This window comes from Neodiprion lecontei, chromosome 6, assembly GCF_021901455.1.
Source record: "Neodiprion lecontei isolate iyNeoLeco1 chromosome 6, iyNeoLeco1.1, whole genome shotgun sequence".
Taxonomy (NCBI): Eukaryota; Metazoa; Arthropoda; class Insecta; order Hymenoptera; family Diprionidae; genus Neodiprion; species Neodiprion lecontei.
In genome coordinates, this window is record NC_060265.1 from 24,138,372 (window position 1) to 24,161,880 (window position 23,509).

At 40.3% G+C, this 23,509-nt stretch overlaps 1 protein-coding gene across 15 annotated transcripts in view; it reads left to right on the top strand.

Annotated features, from left to right (window-relative positions):
* LOC107221613 overlaps window positions 1–23,509 on the top strand; it is a 200,643-nt gene that overhangs the window by 37,662 nt on the left and 139,472 nt on the right. For 12 of the 15 annotated variants that reach the window (XM_046743621.1, XM_046743622.1, XM_046743619.1 and 9 more), the window contains exons 1-2: window positions 4,124–4,456; window positions 13,069–13,398. In XM_046743621.1, the coding sequence (XP_046599577.1) occupies window positions 13,245–13,398 (154 nt within the window). In that variant the 5' untranslated portion in view covers window positions 4,124–4,456; window positions 13,069–13,244. Of the gene's footprint in view, window positions 1–4,123; window positions 4,457–5,770; window positions 5,861–13,068; window positions 13,399–23,509 lie in introns of those variants that run through there. The other 3 variants (XM_046743620.1, XM_046743628.1, XM_046743627.1) reach the window with 2 other exon arrangements.

A 23,509-nucleotide genomic window follows, 5' to 3' on the forward strand; every position in this document is an offset into this window, starting at 1 on the left:
TTTAAGTAAGGAAAAAAGAGTTCACTGGCAGCGGGATCATTAAGGGCGTTGCAGCGAGCCTCTGGGAACGGTAACTGGGTCAAAAGTTGAAAACTTTAACGACAAATTTCCTCTCAAGCCACGTGGGTATTTTTGGGGAATCGATATCGCCCACCTTGGCTACTCCCGCACCACTTACTTGACGTGGAAATATTATATCAATACAAGCTGATAATTACCACGAATATATCGTCTTGCGAAAGTTCTCCTCACGCGTTCCTTTTCGCGAAACAAAATGCAGCCAAGCTTTTTTAAGGAAGACGACTCTCAAGTAGCCTCACAATTTCATCCGCATCTTTCTTACAGCTACACGTAACGTGGTGGTATATGATTAAAAAGATATCATGGGTATATTTGCGAATCGGACTCGATATTTCCTGTGTTAAATTATCGATGTAGCAAAAATCCGCAAGTATATACATGTACGTATATGTCACATTTATCATACGGATAAATTATTCTACGACAGTGATAAAGGCTTTCGATCGGTTATAAAATTTTCTCGAAAACAAAGCACTTGGCGGAAGCGAGAACACGACGCGCGTGTGCGTGTGTGCAGAAGCCCGCTTGCTTTTCGCGCTTTATACATTGGACAAAAATTTACGCTCTGCTTCTTCGTGTATAGATATAACATCTTAAAGTGACGTATATCCCCTTCGCACGAAGCGACGATAAGACCGCAAGACACACGTACGAGAGCTGTGTGAAGTATCGTGCGTCGCGATTTCCTGTTCTTTTTCCTCTTATTTCCAATTTCCTTGCCCCCCCGCCCCTTGCTCCATTTTCTTATCGCCTTCTTTTTGCGCTATGCAGGCGGAGGGTGTGAACCGGATCACGTGACAATACAGAAAGGAATATACGCGGGTCCGGCTGACTACAACTTAGTAGTGTTGACCGAGTCCAAAACTGGCCTTCGTATCACGAAGCTTTTCCTCAATTATTCACCGGACGTTCGAATTTAAAAAATTTTTAGCCGCTGCATCGCCGACTCTGGTTTCATGCGAAATATATACTGGTACGGAATAATTGTACATCAGTTATACAGGTATAACTGCAGCGGTATAGCGAAATGCAGTACGAAGCTGCAGATATATACGCTGCAGAGTATTATCTGCGCGGTGGCTGCCTTTCGATGAAAATTATGAGCTGGGTATGTATATGAATAATAGGATTAATTTACGCAAATTAGATTTCGCTCGGAGGAATTCAATAGTAAAACTTTATTCTCTGAGTACAATCATATTATGTAGATGTGGAATTTAATAAATATCATGCCCATATTATCCAGCTTGTTAAATGAATATTGTCTAGCTGCATTGCCGTTTGTTCGCTCGTACGACGGCAAAGGATTTATAAAAACCGCGTTAGCTTCGAGTTTGCAATTGAATCAAAGTGCGCTCATTGAAGATTAATTGGCACGCGGCGAGAGAAAGAGGGAGAAGCAGAATAATCAAACAGTTCGGAAGTTTTCCGGTATTTAGAAACATTTTTTTTCTCGAGAATTGGTTAGAGAAAAATTTATCGAAAAACGAAGGAGCGAATAAAGTTTGACAAATGCTTGCCAAATTATCCGATCGAAGCGTCGTCGTGAAAATCAGTCTGCGTCTTGAATCCCGAGGTAATCGAGGAGTCTGATTTGTATTCACATTTTGCAATTTGGCATATAAGATTCGCCGCACCGAGTAGGTCGTAACTTTTGCAACGCGTGTTTAACAAGCATACGAGGCGGGTTGGCGTCTTTTTGAAACGGTAACGTTCAGGCGTGGCAAATTTACGATCGGATTTGTTTGTCTCTCGCGACCGCCGCACGAATCTGAGGATGATCGAGGGGTCACCTCAGCCCTTGACTGTAATCGGTGCAACCACTTTCAAGAGTCGCTTGTCGCCTTTGATGTTTCACGCCCCCGAATATCTCCGTCGAGCGCGTTCGAATGTCCAATTGATGCCACACGCCCGATCAACTCACGCAACGGGTGATCGAGGCGAATTCGAGTGGTACGTTGAAGCGAAAGAATAAGAATATGAGAATAAGAAAAAGAAAGAAGAGAAGAAGAACAAGCGGCATTAGCCTGGCTGTGAGCCAGCCCTCGAACTTCTCGTTTGCTCACTGCAGATTCTAATTTCACAGAAAAAATAAAACACTAATATCCAATTCCAATTTTTAACTGCGAATTCAGATTCGTGATTAACGATTTAGAAGCTCTCGGATACCATTTTATATGAAAATGAGACCATTTTTTTAATTTTGAGCCACTGTAATGGATTCGCCATTGCAAATTTTGGAAGTATTATCTTGGATTTGTTATCCGTAACGCAAAAAGTCTTCGCCTACTAATTTTTACCAAAATCTGAATATTTGTTATATTTTCTTTCCACCATATTAAATTCGCTATTTTGGATTTTGTAAACCTGACCTCAGATTTGTGATTAGCTACCTAACAAACCTTCGAATACTAATTATTATGAAAATCCTAATGCCTTTAGTTTTTTTTTTTTGCCTATCAAATGCACCGGATTTACATTTTGAAAATCTGGTTTTAAAATCGTGACAAGTGACCCAAAAAATCTTACAGTACCAAGTTTCTTCGAACCCATCCATCAATTCTCAAGATATCATCATATTTATTTGATATTTTGGAATTTTGTTGTTTAAATAATTCAACAAGTACTGAACCGATCAAAGCCAAAATCCAATCAGTTCTAAGTTGAGAAAAGTCGCGTCAATTGATACGAAAAAATATACATACACAAACGTCCATCTGAAAATGATTGGAGGTCAACTTTTCATTTTCGAAAAGCGGGAAGTTAAAAACACAGTCCCTGTCAGATAATTTATTGACCGGAAAGAAATATTTCTTTGTTAATACACATTATGTTTACATAAAAGTGGGCGAGTTTTGAAAATACGACGTTCCCCGATCGTCCGAGTCATCAATTTTTTCATGGGTATTACGTAACCTTGACTAACCATCTGCAAATTGTGCAACATTTTTCGCGGTGTTTGTAGACATGATGCGGAGGTAGAGACGAGAGGCGAAGAAACGTCAGAAGCAATTAAAAAGCAATCAGTCTCGGCGGATCGACGTTGGAAGGCTTCGAAGTTTATCGTCCGTTTTGTAACTTTTGAAACGTTTGCGAGAGGGTAACGAGAAGCAAAAATCGTCCCTAAACTCTCACCGTAAACAATGAGAGGGCAAAGTGAGTTCCATCAAAATTTCGGACCCATATAGGTCTGTTCTTAGACTTTTGAATGGACATTTTACCGGTATTTTCACCGCAGACTTATCCCTCACCGCAATTTCTCTCCGGGTACGACGCTGCGGTACAAGCGTATATCACATGCTATAAGGTGTACGAAATCCGATATCAATGAATATCCGATACACATCCGTAATGCCAAGCTGCCAAATATACGTTATACGTACATAGGTAGATATCAAACGCAATTCGTGCATAAAGCTGAAAGTCGCTTTTAGCTCGCTAAACTCCGGGCCTGCACAGACTATAATACGTCTATAAAATGTAATCCCAAACCGATGCATGTTGAAAGAAATATATCCAGTAGTAAAGCCGCGGTTTATATAGTTTTATTATCGCTGTCGGTGGTGAGGCGTATTTGTCTATTTTTTTTTTTTTTATTTTTCCATTAAATTCTCCTTTGATCCTCTTCTGCGTATTATTTTGAATTTTTTCAAACCGTCAGAAAAGCTTCATTCGACCGTGACATTCGCGATCACGTAACGTGCAGCAATAATCGCGTCCACCGCAGGACTTCGAGAGCCTCGGTATAGCCTCGAGTCTGTTGCAGGTGAAGCTAAGCAGAAAAGCGCGAGGCTTACGGAGCCGATCAGAATCGAAGGGACGATCTTGGGGAAAAGGATCGAGGAAGCGGTTAAAAGGAAGGAAGCCCGTCCCTGCATGCCTGCATGACGCAGGACCACGCGATAGTGTGCAGGTTATTGTTAGGACAAACTAACACACAACTGCTCCAGGGTTCGGCCCGTATCTACTAGCGCTACTCGCTTCTACTCGCGCGAGTCGCCCGAGAGGCGCATCAGAGTTCGGTCAGTATAACCGGCACTCTTGTCGTAGAACCACGTGCGCCTTCGCTCGCTCGGGTATCGTTAGCCTAATCTAAACTAAGCTAAGAGCTGTGTAAGCTTTAAGCTCTGCAGTTTGAAGCCGAGCCTCCGTAGGGAGGACACGCTACTTGACGCGGAGTTGTTTGATTACAAGTTGTTGGTTTTTCTTTTTTTTCTTTTTTTCCGTACCACCACTTTTTGTCGATTCTAAACGTTAGTTTTCACGCTGGCTTCGCACTTTGGTTTACAAGTGTTTCGACGTGCTACCGGAATAGACGACGGTTCTCTTTTCACTTCAAGTTGTTACAGTGTGTCGGAGTGTATTTGTGAAAAGCGTAAGTTTGATAGGAAATTTTTTTAATCACTTTATCGAACAGTTTAAATCCGTGAGACCATTTTACCGTCTCTTCAAATCCAATCGCGTTATTTTCCGATCAAATTCTGATCTATCCAATTTCATGAAAATGTTAACGAGATAACGTAACAACTGCAGCGGTAGCGATTGGCTCTGTACGTCAGCACAAGCCAATAATAATAATAATATTATATACGTAGGTGTCGATAACCGTATGATAATTACTGTGATTATTGGATATTACACCTTGTGTGTATGCGCGTGTGCGCGCGCACGTAATTAAATTTGTCTATGAACTTTCTTGGTAATTGCGGCGGGAATAGCTACGAGCAGATAAATATCACTTAAGCAGGTATGCGGTTCGATTCAATATGCGTGCCTGTAATACGTATAGATTGACCTAGTATTTCGGTTATTCGAATTACGCGGTAGATAATACACAGTTCATGTACGGAAATCAGGCAATATCATCCTTCATCTTCGTATAATATATATATATATATATATATACACGTATTGCACGTTATTAACATCTTCACTGTCTTGAATAAATATGCAGAAACAGAGACAGAGAGAGAGAGAGAGAGAGAGTTGCTGAACCTTAATAAAGAGAGTGAGAAAGGGATCAAAGAGGGAGCGAAGTGATCGGTACGATATTCCGTTCGCATTAACGATTGAGATATCTCGAATCGACAAGTGTGAAGTTGGCAAACAAGGCAGTGAAATTCATCGGCAATTAGCGGACGTGTGGCCGTAATTTTTTTTATTTTCATTCCAAGTTTTCTTTTTGCCATTTGGCACCCGTTTCGTCCCGCAGGGATCGAGAAGTCGAATCCCTCCGATGTTTATTTTTCGAAAAAATTACGGGTGCACTTCAGCAGCAGTAGCGGCAGCAGTGCGTTGCGTTACGTTGGGGCGGGAAAACCGGGAAGGGTTTCCTCGTTTTCGCTCTTGTATTTTTTTTTCCGCGGACGGGTTTCTTTTTTTCACGTTTTTTTTGGGGGGGGGGGAGGGTTTTCAAGGGGGGTCCTTCGAAAGTCGGGTTCCGGTTCGGCTGAATTGCACTTTTATACACGAAAAATCAATCGGCATAACAAACCGTTTTTCTGCGTGTTCCAAGTGTCATCGTTTCGACAAATATTTACTGGCGGATGATAGTGTGTGTGTGTGTGTGTGTTTGTGTATACGTGTGCCTCGGGGGAAAGTCAACGCATACTAGGTGAAAGAGGGGAATAATAAAAAAAAAATGCTCCCCATACTCAAGTCCTTGAAAATTCAATTTCAATCTATTTTCACCTTCCTCGTCGTTAAGGGGGGCGACCTACGTTACGGCTCTTGATGAGACGAGGACTTTGATGCCGTCCACGTGTCGAGAGTGTAACAGGTGAGGGTCGATGACATCCTTTCCTTTTTTAAACTCGCTCTTTTTTTATTTCTTTTTTTTTAACTCAAGTTTGAGTTCTTATTTTTACCAGATATCGTGGTTCGACGTGGTTGTATAATAGGTGTAATTAATATAGGTTGATGTTCTGCTGCTTTATTTGCATGCGTCTTAACATAATTAAAAGCTGATTTCAATTCGATATTTCACTAACTGCACGGATACGACACCTTTTTAATCTTTTCATTCGTCTGGTTGTATGAATCTTTTGAAACAAAAAGACTGAATGAAGCGAAAGAAACTCTTCTTCGAACAAACATTGATATTTGGACTTGGTTTGATTATTTTTAAACGAAACAGCTGTCATTGATCTGTTATACTCTATCAATCATACGTTCAGAATAAGTTTTCAGAATGATAAATTAAGGAAAGGAGTTTTCACGCAGCGTAATTTTAATTCGAGCCGGACTTTGAGCTGTCACGTAATTTTAAGTAATATGTTGTAACACCATTTAACTTCTGACTTCTTATCATACGTAGTGCAGAAGTAGCAAAAATAACAAATGACAAAACGCAAATGGGTAGGAGATATCACTCAGTTACCGCCCGTCCTGTTGTGGTCTTTCAAGTCACAGTGGTAATGGTGGCCATTTATTTTATCAGTTTTTTCAAACCGACGCATCATTATCGAGCGAAACCGGGCTTCATTCGCGCAATCAGCGACGCAGTTTACGCAGTCAGAGCAGCTGCGTTGTATAATCTCACACGGTCCCAAATATTTGTAGAAACGAACGGATGGTCCACGATTAGATGAAATTAAGAAATTGGGACATTCGGAAAGAGAAAAAATGGGCATTCATCCAATCGTCTGACGGATATGCTATAATGCATGCGACATATTTTTTTAAAAATTATATCGGTCATCAACTTGTTAATAAAATTGGATGTAATTATAATGAATTATAAGTGTTTACCTATAATTATTTTGAGACACAAGGTGAATTATGTCTCTATTTCCGAATGCGCAGTTTTATTTTTGCCACAGCTTGTATATTATTTCCTGACGATCGGTATGTGTTCGTCAACGTTATTTTGCGCTAACAACGTGACGTATATATTAAAGCGAGGTGCGTTATTTAATCTACCGCGATCTATTAATACCAAGTGCTCCGTTCTTTATTTACCTTTGGTGTAAATTTAAAACAGAATATGTATACGTTGAACGCGATCATTGCGGACATCTATATTTACCCTTGACATTGGTGATAAAATGCGCGGGTATTTTAGACATATATATATATATATATATATATATATATACACATGTATACATGCGTGAAAAAATCGAACCTTACAGGAATTGTATTGTTGTCCCTTTCGTCGTCGATGCAAAGCGTCAAGGAAATCTCTCCCGCAGAAACATGCCTTATATACGCGTACACATTTTTTTTTTACATTTTTTCTTTCTTCTCCTTCCTCTTAGAATTCTGTCGCTGTCTCCTATGCTTTCTTTTTCCGCGTGCGTTGGTGCGACGCACGTATAATATGAATGCTTGATACACCCACCCACCCAACCATCCATCTATCCATCCATCCATCCATCCATCCATCCATCCATCCACCACGCACAAGTTGCACGCATGAATGTTTTTTTGCGCCTCAATCGTGATAAGCTGTAGAGGGTTGCGCAAAAGCGAGGCTCGCAGTTCTAAGATCCAAGTGATCCTTTGTGATTTCACATTGAATATCGTACGCTGCGAAACGGCCGGTTTACGTTTAGCCAAATATAATACGCACGTGTTAATGCCGTCTTTGCGTACCTACGTAAGAAATTTTCCACCGAGAGAATAATCTTCGGTATGATTCTCTTCGTGATTCGCTTCGATCAGTAATTGATTATCGGTAGTAACAACCTACTCTCGGTTATATATTATTTTGCCGGAATTAGATAATTTCTATGTCCATTTACCGACGTTTTATAAATGTACGACATAAATGCACAATTCATCAGACGATACGATTTACTTACGAAGCATGAAACAATGTCAAGGAATCCGCAGTTCAAAGTTATACCGGAAAATAAAGCAAAGAGACTGAAAAGCGGCGGAAACAAGGAGAAAGAAAAACAAATAAACAAAAATTTTCACCGGCTCGTTTTGACGCTGACTAAAACAAATTTAGCGATTACAGTAACGGGGACGTGGCGTATCGTCGTGTTGTGTTGTAGGTATGTCGAGGATTCGGTGTAAATTACTCACGGGCTTTATTAATTATTAGTTAACAGGCTCGTTTAACCGTGACGTCGCGAGTGATCGTAATTTTGTACGGAACGCTAGGAACGCCGCGTTTCGGCGAGCTGCACGGGATGCACTGTATAATCCATATGCTGCCGCCGTCCGTGCTGTTGCAGGATCAGCGTGAAAGCTCGACTTTAAAGAGGGCACACTCGACACGCGTGTAAAATTCATGGATTTATGCATCTACGCGCGTGCGCTTACACCTCGAAACGTACGTGCATATACGTTTGTGTACACGTGTACTTAGTTTCGTGAAAAGAAGTGTCAAGTGCCCGAAGCACGAGGTATAATATGTAATATGCGGTTTCGTACGCTGTGTATACGTATTTGCACGTTTGTTGGGTTGTTTACGTATGTAGTATATGTATAATATAACACGGACTCGACGAGTGCCTACTCTATACGCTCATTTACACCCTGTGCGGCATCCTCGTAGTGTGTTATACATAATTACAAAAGTTAATTAGCCTTTCAAAGATGAAAGAGGTCGCAACATATGGTCTTTTCACTGATTCACGGCATCCCGTTACTGCTGCCATCTACGCGTTTGCGGTACGTATGTATAAAAGTAACGTAATCTACCGAGTTCTACGAATCGTAATATGCAAGGTACGAAAAGAGTTGAGAAATTGAAATAAAATTTAAAACGCATCGTCTGCGCTTTGTTTTTACAATCATTTAAGATATCTTTATACACGATAAACGTTTTATTACACGTGCGCGGATTTTACTTGCGAGCTTTCGATGAAATGAAGAAGAAATAGAAGGAGACCGTCTAAAGGAATTGTGTATAATTCACCACACGGGCATTTCGATCCGATTGAAGTAAAAACATCGGCGAGATGTTGATGCTGAAATGAAACAGCACATAATGATGTTTGAAAATAGTTTAAACACAGTTTAATTACGGTTTAAATGGTGCTGCACGGTTTATATACAACCCGTGAATACCAAGCGCGTCCCTGTCGTCGCCTAGAGCTGTTAAAATTATATTTCAAACACTGTATACTTTGGTTTCACGCGAACGGTATTTCGGTATTTTCGTCCTCTAGCAGATTCTCTTTTTCTCTTTCTCCTTTTTTCTCACCAATTTTTCTTCTCATTTTGTTTTCATTGTAAACATCATCTGGCGGTCTTGATACTTGTAGTATCTAACCTAGATATGTGTAATGGTTTATCTACTGCATCCTTCCGTCGATATGCGTTATACGTTAATAATTTGAAAATTCTTACATGAAAAATTTTGCGGCACACCGTTATTCAATTTTTACGGCGACCAATCAGCCAACCATATGTCGCTACGGATAACGAATGTTATATGTTGTGTGATGTTTGACTACCGAATGAATCGCACTTTTTTTGATTACATCCGAGTGAATCAGGCTTCAAAGAACGGACGGCTATACCAATAAACATAGTTCTGCCTTATGGGCGCTTGCCAGATGATTGAAATGAAATAGTGAAGGGGAACTTGTTGCCAATCGCGTGAATAAATTAGTTGATATATTGTAAGTGTTTAAAGAAGTGGAATACTTTTCTTCCATGACTCGCCTACGTAAATACAATTTTATTCGTGAAGATAAAAAACGTTTGATTTGATATCGAAATTAAAGCACAACGTGAACGATGATGGTGAATTTGATCACCCTTTTGCCGCGTGGTTGTGAGTTTGAAGAATAGAAAATGATGCAAAAAGCGAGAATCTAGCTTAATATACGGAAATAAAAATTAGATTCGTGCAAAAGTAATTGGTATAGCTCGATCGAATAAACGAACTAATTCAACTTGGTCAGAAATCAAGTTTTTACTATTATTGCGGCAATGTTAATACCGTCGTCGAAGTTCTATAAAAGACGTGCCCTGTAATTGGCTGTATAACTGGAGTTTTGGTTACTGCATCGAAATAAACGAAATACCGCTAGGCGTTTCACTCGTCAACTTAATTGAAGGATTTGCGAGCTTGAAAAGCTGAAAGATTGTATTTTTTTTTTTTTTCGTTACCATTTTATTTTCATGTATTTACGTTTTTATTGTCAACAGGTGTAATCAGAGCTCAGAGGAAAAAAATCCCATCTTAACGGATCCAATTAAAGTTTCCCTGGTTTAGTAACTATAAACTGTCACGAGCTTGCGGCGCTTAAAAGCTCGCGTGGAACTCACTCGAATCGCTTCCCGCGTGTTCAAACGTTTGAGCGACAGCAGGAACTGTACTCTCGCCCTGTTATATATTTAAACACCGAGCGAGAATTCGACCAATGTGTCTCTTTCGCATACTTATCTCTGTTCTCTTATACTCTTCGATACACCTATAATATCTATCTATAACAGAAATGGCGGGGAAAAGGAATTTCCGATCATTCCTCGAGCGTTAGTGGCAACTGTATTTATATAACATGTACATGTACCTGATCGTTTGCTTGCTTACATAATTATGAATGCTGTTACAGTGCGTGTAAAATAAATTTCAAACCGTTTCTGTATCGGTACAGGAAAATTTACGTGAGCGGGGTTGTTTTTTTTTTTTTTTTTTCTTTATGACCGAGGAATTTTTAGCAATTTGGAGGAAACTTGCGGCCGATCCCGAGCTTGATTTACACGCGACGTGCTACTTTCTTTAGACTTAAAAATTAACTGCTCGTGTCACGGAGTGTGTTTATAGGGAAATAAAATCGGGATGGTGTTAGATTTTATAATTATACTTTCACGCCATGTGGTTAGAAAGTCTAATCAGTTTCATAGATCTATGAGCCTTGTTTCTCGAGGGTTCTTTTCACGTGCCGACGTATTATATCCGTGTGTGCAAGCACATACTTCGCGATCACGTGTAAACAAGTCGTTTTTTCAGACGACGATTCTTGCCGCAAGCAGACAATATTTTTACGATGTAACCTCGTCGTGTTGCGAGTTCCCTGTAATCCGATTTCAACGGTTCCGACGATGCAGGGGTTTGTAAATCGAAGAAAAGCTTCCGACGCGTGCAGTTTCGAACAGTTCTTTGTACCTATTCCCATTTCGGTATACGTAGGTCTGTACAATTCTGCAGCTACTAAGAACGCTTTTCCATCGTTCAGACAAGGTCACTCTTGTACAGCGTACAGCGGCTTACTTAGGTGCTCGGGGGTGAAGTTAGTTCGTGATTTGGTTAAAAAGCTCGTTTGTAGAAGTCAAGTTTAATTGGAGGAAAGTTCGTCCCGAAAGTTGGTGAACAGTCTGCAACGCGGGGGGCAGGTTGCTGCTGGATAGAAGGTACGAAGAGCAACCATACGGGGGAAAGCAACGAACTTTCGCCGGCTCTCGGTTACCTCTTCGTCCTCCTTCCTCCTACCTCCTTTACCGGAGAATTATTCGCCCACGTCAAGGCCGCTCGCATTCGGAGAGCATTCGGAAAGCATAAGCTCGGGCGGATCAAGTACACGTATTTGTGAAAGCTCGCTGCGTCGAGATTCGGACAGTCTTAAGGGGGTGTGCTGGTCGATTTCGACGCTGTCGTATATACCTCGAAATATAGAAGTTCACGTATCTGAAACACAAAGAAGCGTTTATCATGCTCGTTCTATACGCAATTTTTGATGAAAAGACTTGAACGTGTTTTTACACAAATAACGCTGAAAATAAAGAAATGGCATCGTTTCTACGAAGTCGAAAAAAGTAAATTTTTACAATTCATGCTAATTTATTTATTTCTGCGTCAAATGAAAATTCTTTGCCGAGTGTTTTTGTTCGGAATTGCGTATAGAATGGGGCTGCTGAGCCCTTTTTCGCCTTTCAGATACGCGGACTTAGATATTTGGAGATGTATACGTTAACGACGAAATCGACCAGGGCGCCCCCTTGAACCGCCTGCGTGTGAAAATTAGCAGACTCCCAAACCTCGAAAGAGTGATCCCTCTTCTCTTTCCCTCGTCGTTCACGGCATAAGTTAGGTACGTTCGTGTGTTCCAGGCAGGTAAATTGAAGGCGGTTCTCGTCTCGACCGCGAACGCGGTTTTACGGCTAATTAAATCACCTGGCGCTGCTGACCGCTATATACAACCTGCCCATCCCGCCATGTGTGGCTTTCGTCTGCCTGACTATTAAATCGCATCTATATTATATTCAGCGGTACCCTCGGTAAGCCCAAATCGTTGTAAATATGGACACAAGGCTGCTCCTCTGGAGGCAACCAGATTTACTCACTTTGTTAACCCTTACCCTGTACGCCTCCTGTGTACATGACACACTCCGTGTATGACGTCGCAAATAACTTTAAGACATATCACAGGATACTCTTTAACCGTTGCGTTTCAAGGTAAATTAGTTATCGTTGGTAAAATCATATTTTGAATACGAATAAAAAAAAAAGAAAAATGCACGAAACAACGAAATTACCCAATTTAGCCAATTTTTTTGTTCCACTAATTCTTCACCTTGCTGTACACGATTTTCAAAATTTTTATACATCGAACAGGCTCACATGGGCAAGCGCGTCAAGCCATTATTCGAAAAAATAAGAAACACATATCTACTTGAGTCGAAGTTGAAGCACTTTCGTTCATGAATTTATCACACCGTTGTGAAAATATCAGTTCTCTGTCATGGGAATAAGAATTGAGTTTTTTAGGTGACAAGTTTACGTTTTTACGTAGAGAAAAGAAAATTTGCTTAAACTGCCTTTTTTTTCACATTACGTTTTATTTCAATTCGAACTGAAATTGAACCGAATACAGCGGTTGAAAAGCTGAACGATTTGGCTTTCAGTAACTTACTAGAACTGATAAACCTGAAAATGTCACGGAATTATTTGGTAAAAAATGTCGATAATTTGCCTATCAGACCTCGAGGAAAAAAATGTATTTTCCTAAAACTAATCGGCACCCTCTACTCCGAGTTTCTAATAATTCGTAACTTTGCTACATACCGCAATTTGAATTTCAGATACCCGTGAGACTTGATTCGGGCCGAGTGACTCATCCGGCAGGATCGGGCTGTTTGGCCGGGGCGGAAGGACGGCAAGCCGTGAGCTGTCAGGGTTCGATGAGTCGCGTGTCGCCTAGTGCGGGTTTCAGTGCCGTGGAGTGCGGATTGGGAATAAGTATGCGGTGCGATACACGATGATACGGAGATTCGGAAGCGAGCCGTTGGCTCGATGCCATCGGGGTGAAGAACACGGAGGACCGGGACGGGGTCGACGACGACGGAGTTGCGTGTTCCACCCGCTACTCGCCATCGCTGCGGCAATATTCTTGCCAAATTTCGTCCTTTCCGGTGAGTGCAGGAACTGCGACCGCGTAAGACTGGTATGTGTGTAAGGCTTGTTGTTACAACGCGAATTAGGAGGCGCAACGGTGTTCACGAGCGGCGGAAATCGCTAACTATTTATCTATCTGGGAGAACCAATCCAAGCTGCCCGGCCAATCAGTGAATCTGCACGTGACTCGACCGGCCACGTTTTTCCAATCGGTGATGCACGCGCGGATATCTGGCTTTTTTTATTTATTTATTTTCATTGAAACCAACGATTTAACTCGTATAACCCGATACTTCAGAGCTGTGTCACGTTAGGGTGGGCTTTGATAGAGTTGTTCTTTAATTTTTGTGTTTCAAGGGGCTTGAACTCTTTGAAACTGATAAAAAATGTTTCCCAAAAATATGAGCTCTTTATAGCGACTCTACAAGTATCTTGTGGAGATAAGATGGGAAAGACTTTTTTTGCTCTTTGAAATTATGTAAGTCGTTGACGAATGTACTGAAAATAATGGAAAGTAGAAATTTTTGTAGAGAATTGAATGCTCTGCAAAAAAGATCCGATCCATAATATTCGTAAATGAAAGCGTTCGTACGTTAATTAGCGTTCAAAGTTTAATCATCATTCTGGCAAGTATAGCTACGAAATAAACAACTGTATCGTAAAATATATCACAATGTTCGCCAACAACATGATAAAGTCCTCATATATTTCATCAACAATATCGTTGACGAACATCGTGATATATTTTACGATACGGTTGTTATTTCGTAGCTGTACTTGTCAGAATGATGATTAAACTTTGAACGTTAATTAACATATGAACGCTTTCATTTACGATATTTATGCATCAGAGCTTTTTTGTAGAGCGTTCAATTAATAAAGGAGAGAATTTTTCGGTTGTGTTTTTATGATTGGGAAAATGGATATTTTTCCCTGGTGTATACTGTGTGCTTTTTAATATTTATTATTTAACTAACTGTTGAAAAAGTGCATAAATGCATAAATGCGAAGAGAGAGAACTAAAAACGTTTTTTCCCCATGAAACGATCATGTGTGGTTAAAATTGTGGCCATGGGTTTTTAGGGAATACTGTTGTTTCGCAACTTCAGGATTTTCTGGAAATCGGTTAACCGTAATAACGGAGTAAAACTTACCAAACTCATATTTTATAAACTGCGTTTCTTCAGAGTATACCTCAGGTTGTAAGATAGAAATTTTTTTCTCATGTTTCGTTCTGTTAGAGTTTATACCAACTTCGATGTTGTGGAAAAACTTGTACTCAACTATCGCCAGAGCTTTTGTGCTCTGATTCTAACAACGTTTTCGACCCTGACCCCTGAATAATTCTATAGTCCTAAAATTCTTTGCGGCAAGAGTCATAATTAATCAAGAATTAAACTTTTACGGAATTCTCGTACAAAGTTTGAAAAGCACTTTGGAAATTATTTGAAACGTTCGAACTTCTTGGAAATTTGTTTAACCACCGACAGAAGCTACGCACTCGTTCAAACTTGATTAGTAACAGAAAGTCTTGCGGTTTGAACGCTCTGGGCAAAATTTTCTTGTTATTCACTTTTTTTTTTTTTTTTGTTTGTGTTGTTTTTTTCCTTGTTTATACTTCCTTTCCACTTTTATCCCTTTGTTCGAATTATTTCCTCAAGTTTTAAGCGTATTTCGAGCATCGTTGGTCGTCTTGAAATAAATATAAGCTGAAAATCATCTGCAGCGTTCGTAACTTTGAAAAATTCGAATTGACTCTTCGATTATTAAAGTTAGTAAAAAATGAACCACGTTAAGACTGCTCCTGAACTAATTGAAAAATTTCAACAACGGAATCTGTTTGATATGCCGGATCACTCTGACAATGAGGTGATAAAATTGCAAACGATAAAACAAAGCAATATCGCAAATTAATCGTATTTGCGAAAAGTTTGGAAGAAGCTTTGCCTTTTATTCATCGGCTGGTTTAAATTCTCTCACCGTCTCTATCTCGTTCTCGGTTTCTTGCCCACAGGACTTGTAATCTAATCAACACGTCTCGTTTCGCCCAACGTTTCATCAAACAGATATGCCGAGTTGTAAACTGTTTTGTGTGTGTGAAATTTTGCCTCGCATTGCTGCAGCTTCGCTCTAAAGCTCGTTGACTCTCACGAATAAAGCAAACGGTGCAAAGCTGCTGCTTGTAGAGTATTTCGCTAGTTAAATTCTCTCGAGAGGTGCGCTTACAGCGTTACAATTATATACAGGGAATGTAGGAACAACGCCATAAACGCATCGCGACAAAACCAGATACGGTTTCACCATCGTTCAATTTCAATCTTTCGTACTTCAAGAATTCTGATTCAATTCTATTTTGCAACCGATGGGAAGAAGCGAAGGTGTCCATCATTAGAGTGTTTCAGAAAAAAATAATCTACGATTTTCCACCGTGGAACTCCATAAAAAGTTTGCAGAGGTGAAAAGAAAGATTCTGTACGAAGATGAGCGTTCGAAGAAGATCGCGCTCATTTGATTTTTCCCATTTTTTTTTTTTTTGAATTTGCGAAGAAACACGTTGTAGCACTTCAATTATTATTTCTTTCCTGACATACATATTCGACCCAAAGATCACGATCCATAACGCGGGGATATATCATTCGGGAATCTTAAAGTTTACTTTCAATTATAAGTATATTTTATAAGATTCAATTAATAACGAAAAAGTAGTTAGATTCAGTTCACAAACATCAAGTGGAGACTTAATATTACAAGTTTGGGTCTTCTTTGTGACGTAACTTGATGTTACGATTGATGTAAGCAATAAAAAAAACGAAGTTGAATTCACGATACTTGGTAAATTTGAAAATATGTATATGAGTGAAAAATCAATTGAGCGCGATTTTTCACGTAACGCTCATCTTTTGACAGAAACTTTCTTTTAACCTCAACAAACTTTACAGGGAGTGCAATGGTGGATAATCGCAAATCATTATTGTTTTGTAGCATCCCAGTGTCCGTCCTGTGGAATCCGCATTGCATTTCAGTTGGTCTTTTCCTTCCCCGTTCCGTTGATTTATGGTTTGATTGTTAACCATGTAAGTAACGAAGCGATAACGCAGCCTCGAGGCGAAGCAGCGGTGTTATATGCTTTATACCTCCTCCTGCACCCAATGCGAGCTTATCCACCTTACTCACGGTGCTCTGGTTTACCTTCCTTAGGTTGGTTTTGGTTTCGTGCTCGCAAATAAAGCACGCACTCCGCGTGTATACCGGGTGTAACATTTTCCCGTAAACTAACGTTTTACCCGCGTTTTTGTAGTTATGCGTTTGTGTTCACAGGGCGGTTTTCCTTCCGATATTGTTACTGTTGTTTGCCGTAACACATAATACCTGGATGCTCTGCAGTGGGTATTTTTACGCAGGTATATTATACCGTAGGTTCGAGTGAGACGAATTTATTTCCGAGCGTGAATATGCGTCGTTTGTCGTATACCTTGTAAGTCGAAATTTTGAAAAATTTCTTTCTAAGGCGGTTGGTGAGTCGGAAATTAATCATCTATATGAGATATTTATTTGCACGTTGAGGATTTATTAAATTTACGTATTCGTATGTCGTACGAGAACTTTCCTAAAAATACTAATGGAAGAAAGTACTAAAATTATAAAATAGAGCCTGTGTAAATGTTGACTTTTTATTTTAAATCACCCTAGTATTTATAAGTATTTAATTCTTGAAGATTACACTGATGTTGAGTAAGTTTAATATTATCAAGAAAAAATTTCCACCGAATTCCTGAAAAGTAGTTTTTCCCACCAACGTAAGCCATCGTGAGGCAAAATCAAACGAATTTACCATATTTTTTAAACCATTTACAAAACGATCGGACAACGAAATGAAAAATCGGTACTTTAGCTCTACTTTACAATTTCATTATTATTTGTTTTTCTTGAAATTCAAATCAACGGTAGGTATTGAATTTCAATTCGCCAGCCTCCACAATTTTATCGTCCAGTGTATCGATGACGTGTATCGAATTTCTACCAATTAAAATGTTTTCATTCCTACAGCAGGGAAAAACTGCTAATCAAGTATGAAATTTCACGCGACCATGTGCAAAATTCTCAATTTTGTCATTCAAATTCAATTCTATAATATGCATTTGTCTATAAAATTTATATTATCTCGTGTAAAGATCGTGGACATTCACCTGGATTAACGTATTTCCATCATGTCCGCCAAGAAAACTTGCAGCAGTTTTGAATCGACGGGGATGATAAAATATCCTTCCACCTTTCCTGCTCATTGAAACTCCGTGTTATATGTATGCATGTACGCGTCGTAATATTTGAAGTAGAAAATGGGGCGCGACTTTTTCAGGCCCACAAATCCACCTTTGAACTGTTTTCTCCGTATGTTTTCGAATCGCCCTGTATAATACAGATTGCGCGTATATTGTTGCACACATTCGTTGCACGCATGACGGCTCTGATTTGACCGGACTGCCGCAAGCTCGCGGCTTGGTACGTGTTTGTTGGTTCTTTGTAGGCGGCTCGGTTATGAACGTATATCGTGGCCTCTGGCAGCAGCTCCCCACGATGCAAGTGCACCGACGGTGTAAACTGTGTGCAGCAGGTAATTAGAGTGTGGGTAGTAATTGCATCGACGGGGACGAGCGATGCTTTTTATTGCGGAAAAACACGCTACGCTATGGAGGGGTGGTAATTTTTATTTCACATTTTTACCGCGCACACTCGCAATTGTCGTGAAATTTTATTTACTCGCGGTGAAACGGTTTCGTTGGTCTTTATGCCTGTCTCTGTCTATCTATCTATCTATTTATCTCTCAAAAACTCGGAAGGAAAATATTCTGACTTTTATTATCCGTCACCGATTAATTATTACAGGCGTTTTTCCTGCTCCAACAAAATTTTTTTTCAAACTGTTACACAGATCCGATCAGAGGCGATCTCTTTCGTTTACGCCTGTGCACCCGCTATTTCTCGACGACTAGACCTTCTCGTCGTCAGACACGTAAAACGGTGCAAACGTATATAATCAGACCCCAGGTTTCTTATCAAACGATACCCCTGCCAAATCCAGACACGTCTTACGTACACCGTTTATCGCCCTCTTATTCGTAATTTATTTTACCTTATTTTTGCTCCTCTCCCGCCAGAGGTTTTCCGAAATTGGTTCAAAGAAGAGGGTTTTTCTTAAGTTCAGATGTTCAACAATTTATTTTCAAATTACACCTTATCTCAACATTCGCAAGTTATTGGCAATGATATTTAAACGATAAGGTGCCATTTTTTAAGAATGAATCGGGTAGATTTAAAATTAAAGTTGGATCTGATCGGTGCTTGGTGAGTTGATTTTTCGTTCTACAATTAACATAACAGTCGAGGAATCAACGCGCGGTGCAAGGACGATGGTGAAAGTTTGTCACGGGGTTGATTGTGGAAGGTAAAGCCTGGCCGGAGAAGGAGGAAGTGGAGGAGCGAAGAGTCTCCGTGAACTGGAGCTGGTGGCTGCAGGGTTTGCGGTGCAGTGAATCATTCTATGAGCATAAATTACCGCGACGTCACAACGCACGGTTAATTAATTAAGCTAAATTGTCCTAAGCATGAGTAACTGCCGGCGCTTGGCGGCCACTCGTGTGGATGTGACTCTCTTGCCGCGAGACGAACGCTTTTCAGGAAGTCTCATTTAAATCTACCCGTTTCTCGACAAAATTACCGTACTTTCATTGTTCGGTTATGCATAATGTACCAGATTCAAACAATTTTCGAGAACCGTATACCTGCTGGCTCATGCTGCCTGGCGAATATTTCCCTACTCGAGTTATCGGTGAAGTACAGATCTTCGGTGAGAACAATACGGGTTTTATTTTATCGATGGATATTTCAACGCTCGACGAGGAGATGAGAGGCGTGTCAATCGCTAGTTGTACTACGATAATTACACCGCGGCCCAAATTTCGCAACGGCGCAAATTCTGCAGGCTTTACTCCAGTAATTTGTTCGCGCGATTTTACACCAATCACTGGTTCGCAATTGTGGAGGTTGGCAAATTAACCTAATAACGACTACTCGTCGTGCATTTGTGATCCGATAAAAAAAAAAAACTGCCGCGTTCTCTCGTCTCATCGTGCGTGGAGGTGTGAAAATGTAATATATTGCAAATCCAAGGACCAAGATCCGCAAGCTTGAGACTTGACTTTCATTTTGAAGTCGAAGGGTTGCGGCGCGTTTCGACACGTGTAACTATCTCCCTGTAATATTCATTGGAAGCTCGTGTCGTCTCTCGGTTCGTGTTGAATACGTTATAATATACGCTGAGGTAAAAGCCGTCAGGTACGATTATACGTTAAGCTTTCCGCCAGCAGGGCGATTCCCTATTAATCGTATATTATGGGGGAAATTTGCGCTCGGGCAAAGCTTCGTTGTCGTGGATCAACCAAAGTGGCGCATTTCTCCCAACGATATACTTTATGATTAACTAATTAGACAGCCGTTATACCCGACGCTGCGTTCTCTCTGTTTCAAACGATTCAAACCGTTCTCCGCGTGTTCTATCCGCTCTCTCTATTCGCAGTTATTATACGCATTGCCTCGAATTAGAGGCTGAAATGTCGCTGACATCAACGTTCGGTAAACTGCCTACCGTATAAATTGGTGATGAAATTGGGTGTATGTATCGAATGAAAAGTATCGTACAATAGCCGTGGAATAGTTGCTCGTTTTTGCTCTTCCAACATCGTAAAATTAGCTCGGTATTAAATTCTATAGGCAAATTTCTCTTACCGAAAGCTTAACTCTGCAAGGCTCTCTTTACCCTCTTTAGATTCGACGCAGAGATTGAAAACTTAATCTTTGATACGGTAAAGTCAAACACTATAACTCCTCTTGGTGCGCGTACGTATACCTATACTTTCAATATCGTTTATAGGAGCTTTCTTGTTAAAGGGATGTTAGAAATAATTTTCAAGTTACGACTTTCGCCCGGAGGATAAACGCGTGATGGACATTATGCAAAATGTCGACGATGCGCCTCGTCGTCCTTTTTCAACACCTGTTAGCATCGCAATCGTTTGCAAACTCCTCGATTAATTTGTTTTTGTTTGAATACACGACTGTCTGTAGCTTTTGCAGTGAACATTTCTTCCTTCTTTTTTCAGCGGGAAGTTGCTTGAAAACATTTTTTGCCGATAAAATTTTAAGGGTGGGGTATAAAATGGAGATTGTTGAAGGTGAAAAACGAAAAAGAAATCTATATGAAACTTTTCGTCTGGAATGCAAATTCTTTAACCTGTAACGAGAAGTTTATTTATTCAATTTTGTGGCGCACGTGACATACAATGCAATATCTCATTAGCGCGTGAGGAAGATGTGACGAATAGGTAGACAAAGAAAATGGACAAAAAGTAAAAAAAAAAAGAAATCGTAAAAGGAAGAATAAAACGAAGCCAAGAACCACGACTCCAACTGCAGCGCAATGCAGCGGTTCCGTTTTTAGAAACATTCTCAACGCGTATACGTGTAAGTGGTGTATTTACGGTCATTTACGGCGTTGCCCTGGCGAGAAGGAGTATAAGGATAGAATGAAAAGGGTAGGAGGAAATGAAAGGAGAAAAAAGTATAAAAAACAGAAACTTTCAAGACCATATTTCAATCAGTGCGGAAACGATTCGAGGATTGCTATGTAAACAGTTTGTCTATGAATAGAGGAATACGCGGATGCTGTTGGTGGGAGGGGAAGGCGAAGGGGGGCAAGGTTTGTTACCGATATAGCCGATCGCCTCGCTGCTCTTACCGCAGTTCTCTTTGATTTAGGTGCGCGGGTTGTCCGACTTTAGCTCTCTTCGCTTTTGATTTCCCGCTTCTTTCACCCCCGTTTCTCTTTATTTTTTTTCTTCCTCTTCCTCTTCCTTTTCCTCTTTCTACCACTTCTTCCAATCAGCACCGCCGTCTTGGCCCATTCACGCCGCCCGTTTTCTTTTTTTTCACCCCTTCACGATCCAAGGGAATCCGGATCTTCCGATCCTCCGAGCTCTCAGAGTCGGTATACGTAACACTTGCATGTAGGTAGAAACGGCACGCGCGGCGCGGCCGTCTAATTTAAACCGATCACAACACGTCTAATTTAAACAGACCCCCTGATGGTATTTTAAGTTAGGCACCTTCACTGGTTCAAGACGTGTTTAACGGACATCTGTTCGATACGTTTATACCTATGCCGGGGCGGGCTTACAATTAGGTATAAGCTGCGACACTCTCACACCAGCGAATCGCACGAGCTATTCAACCTGCGACCCTTTGGAGCCCCGCTAATCGTTACCCCGAGTATTATTCATCGTCCAAAACTGTCCTCCTTATTTTATTAGTTTTTTTTTTTTCACCTTACTTACCCAATTGGAGACTTGCCATGATTTCAGGATATTTACGATTTTATCCGGGATTCAAGTTTCTGATAAGATGATCGCTGATTTTTTTTTTCGGTACCTTCAATCACTAAGAATAACAGCTGTAATATAAGAACTAATAATTAGAATCTTGAAGCTTTCGGATCGGGAATATATATCCATATTATGCAATATATATTGCCGATCTTTGAATTTATATTATATTCAATTATATTTATATTATATAATTTATAATTGGATGTATAGTCACTGTCTTCAATTTCAACTTATGACAGAAATAAATTTTCCATGCTTTTTCCGTCACGTTACGGCTAAATATAGGCAACTATGTATACATATATGTACAACTATACATATCGGTGATATCCGTATACTCTAAAAGTCTAACTGCCACGCGAGGTGTGTACATACGTGTCGAAGCATGTGTACACCTGACAGATGTATAGGTATGTACCTATGTGGCGGCGTAAAAAGTCCGTGTTCTCGGGGAAATTGGTTTTTCGGAATTTTGTGATTATCGGGATGTCGACAAGCGGTGCTCGCGCGCCTGTCGCCGCGTCGCCCTATCGCCAAGGTAATGGATCTGCAGATTCTAACATACTTTTTATTTCTTCTTCTTCTCACCGAATCGTACCGAAAAACGCTTCTCCTTTGCCGCACGCGTTGGATTTATCCGTATTATCGGCTTCCGAGTTGTTACAACGTGTGCAAAAATTCGTAATATCTACGTCAACGTTTTCTCGAACTCGCTGGTTTTTATTTTTCTTTATTTTCGATCTTCATCGATAAATCTCGTAGTTTTCAAATTCAAATCCGTTAAAATACTCGGAGAATAAAAATGACTTTGATTACTCAAGAAAAAATACAATCTGTATAAAAAGAAGCAGGAAAAACAAATCTTTCAACGGTTTTAGTCAATGTTCAGTCGGGAGTGGTTTTAAATCGACTTTTGCGTTAGAGCATTGCATTTTTGTTAGGGAAAATATACTTGTTTTACATGTATATACGATGTGTGAATAACCCGTAAAGCTTCTGAGAGAATAAACAAATGCAGCAGCTAGTGTAAAGTCGTATTATAGTGCATTATCTCGCATCAGTGGCAGGAACTGCTCCCTTGTCGACATCCTGCAACGGTTGCAGGTCACGATGAAAACTGTGATACCACGCGATGCTGGCAGTGCCGTTGCAGTGGGGAAAAAAAAATGAGAAAAAAAGAAAAGAAATTGTGAATAATTATAGAATCACGGGCAATGGATTCAGGAAGCATTAACCGAGGTTATAATGTCATGTGGCATGTGTTTCCCCTGTTAATACGGGACGCGGGACGAGCAGTAGCTGCGTATAATATACGTTTCAGAATCTCCGTTCGACCGTAGAATTTAGTGTCCAACGTTTAAGCCCCTGCAGTTTCTTTGCTCTTATCCGTGCTTCGACCTACGTGTTTCGCGTTTGCAACGAGATATCGAATAAGGAATTAAGGAAAAGAGATTTTTGATCTTGGATGGTGAAAGTTTTCGTTTATCATTTTTCTTTTTTTTTTAAATGTTTTTGGACGCGGGTGCCGACTCTCAAACCATATTACAAAGCAGCTTGCCGTTCGTGAACGCGGTATGGAGGCAGAGTAGTAATATTTCTGCAGGCGGCAGATTACGAAACGGGAGAAAAATTGTGTAAAATCTTTTCCCTGCACCGCCAATTCCACATCGTATTTTAACGATGGGTGTGC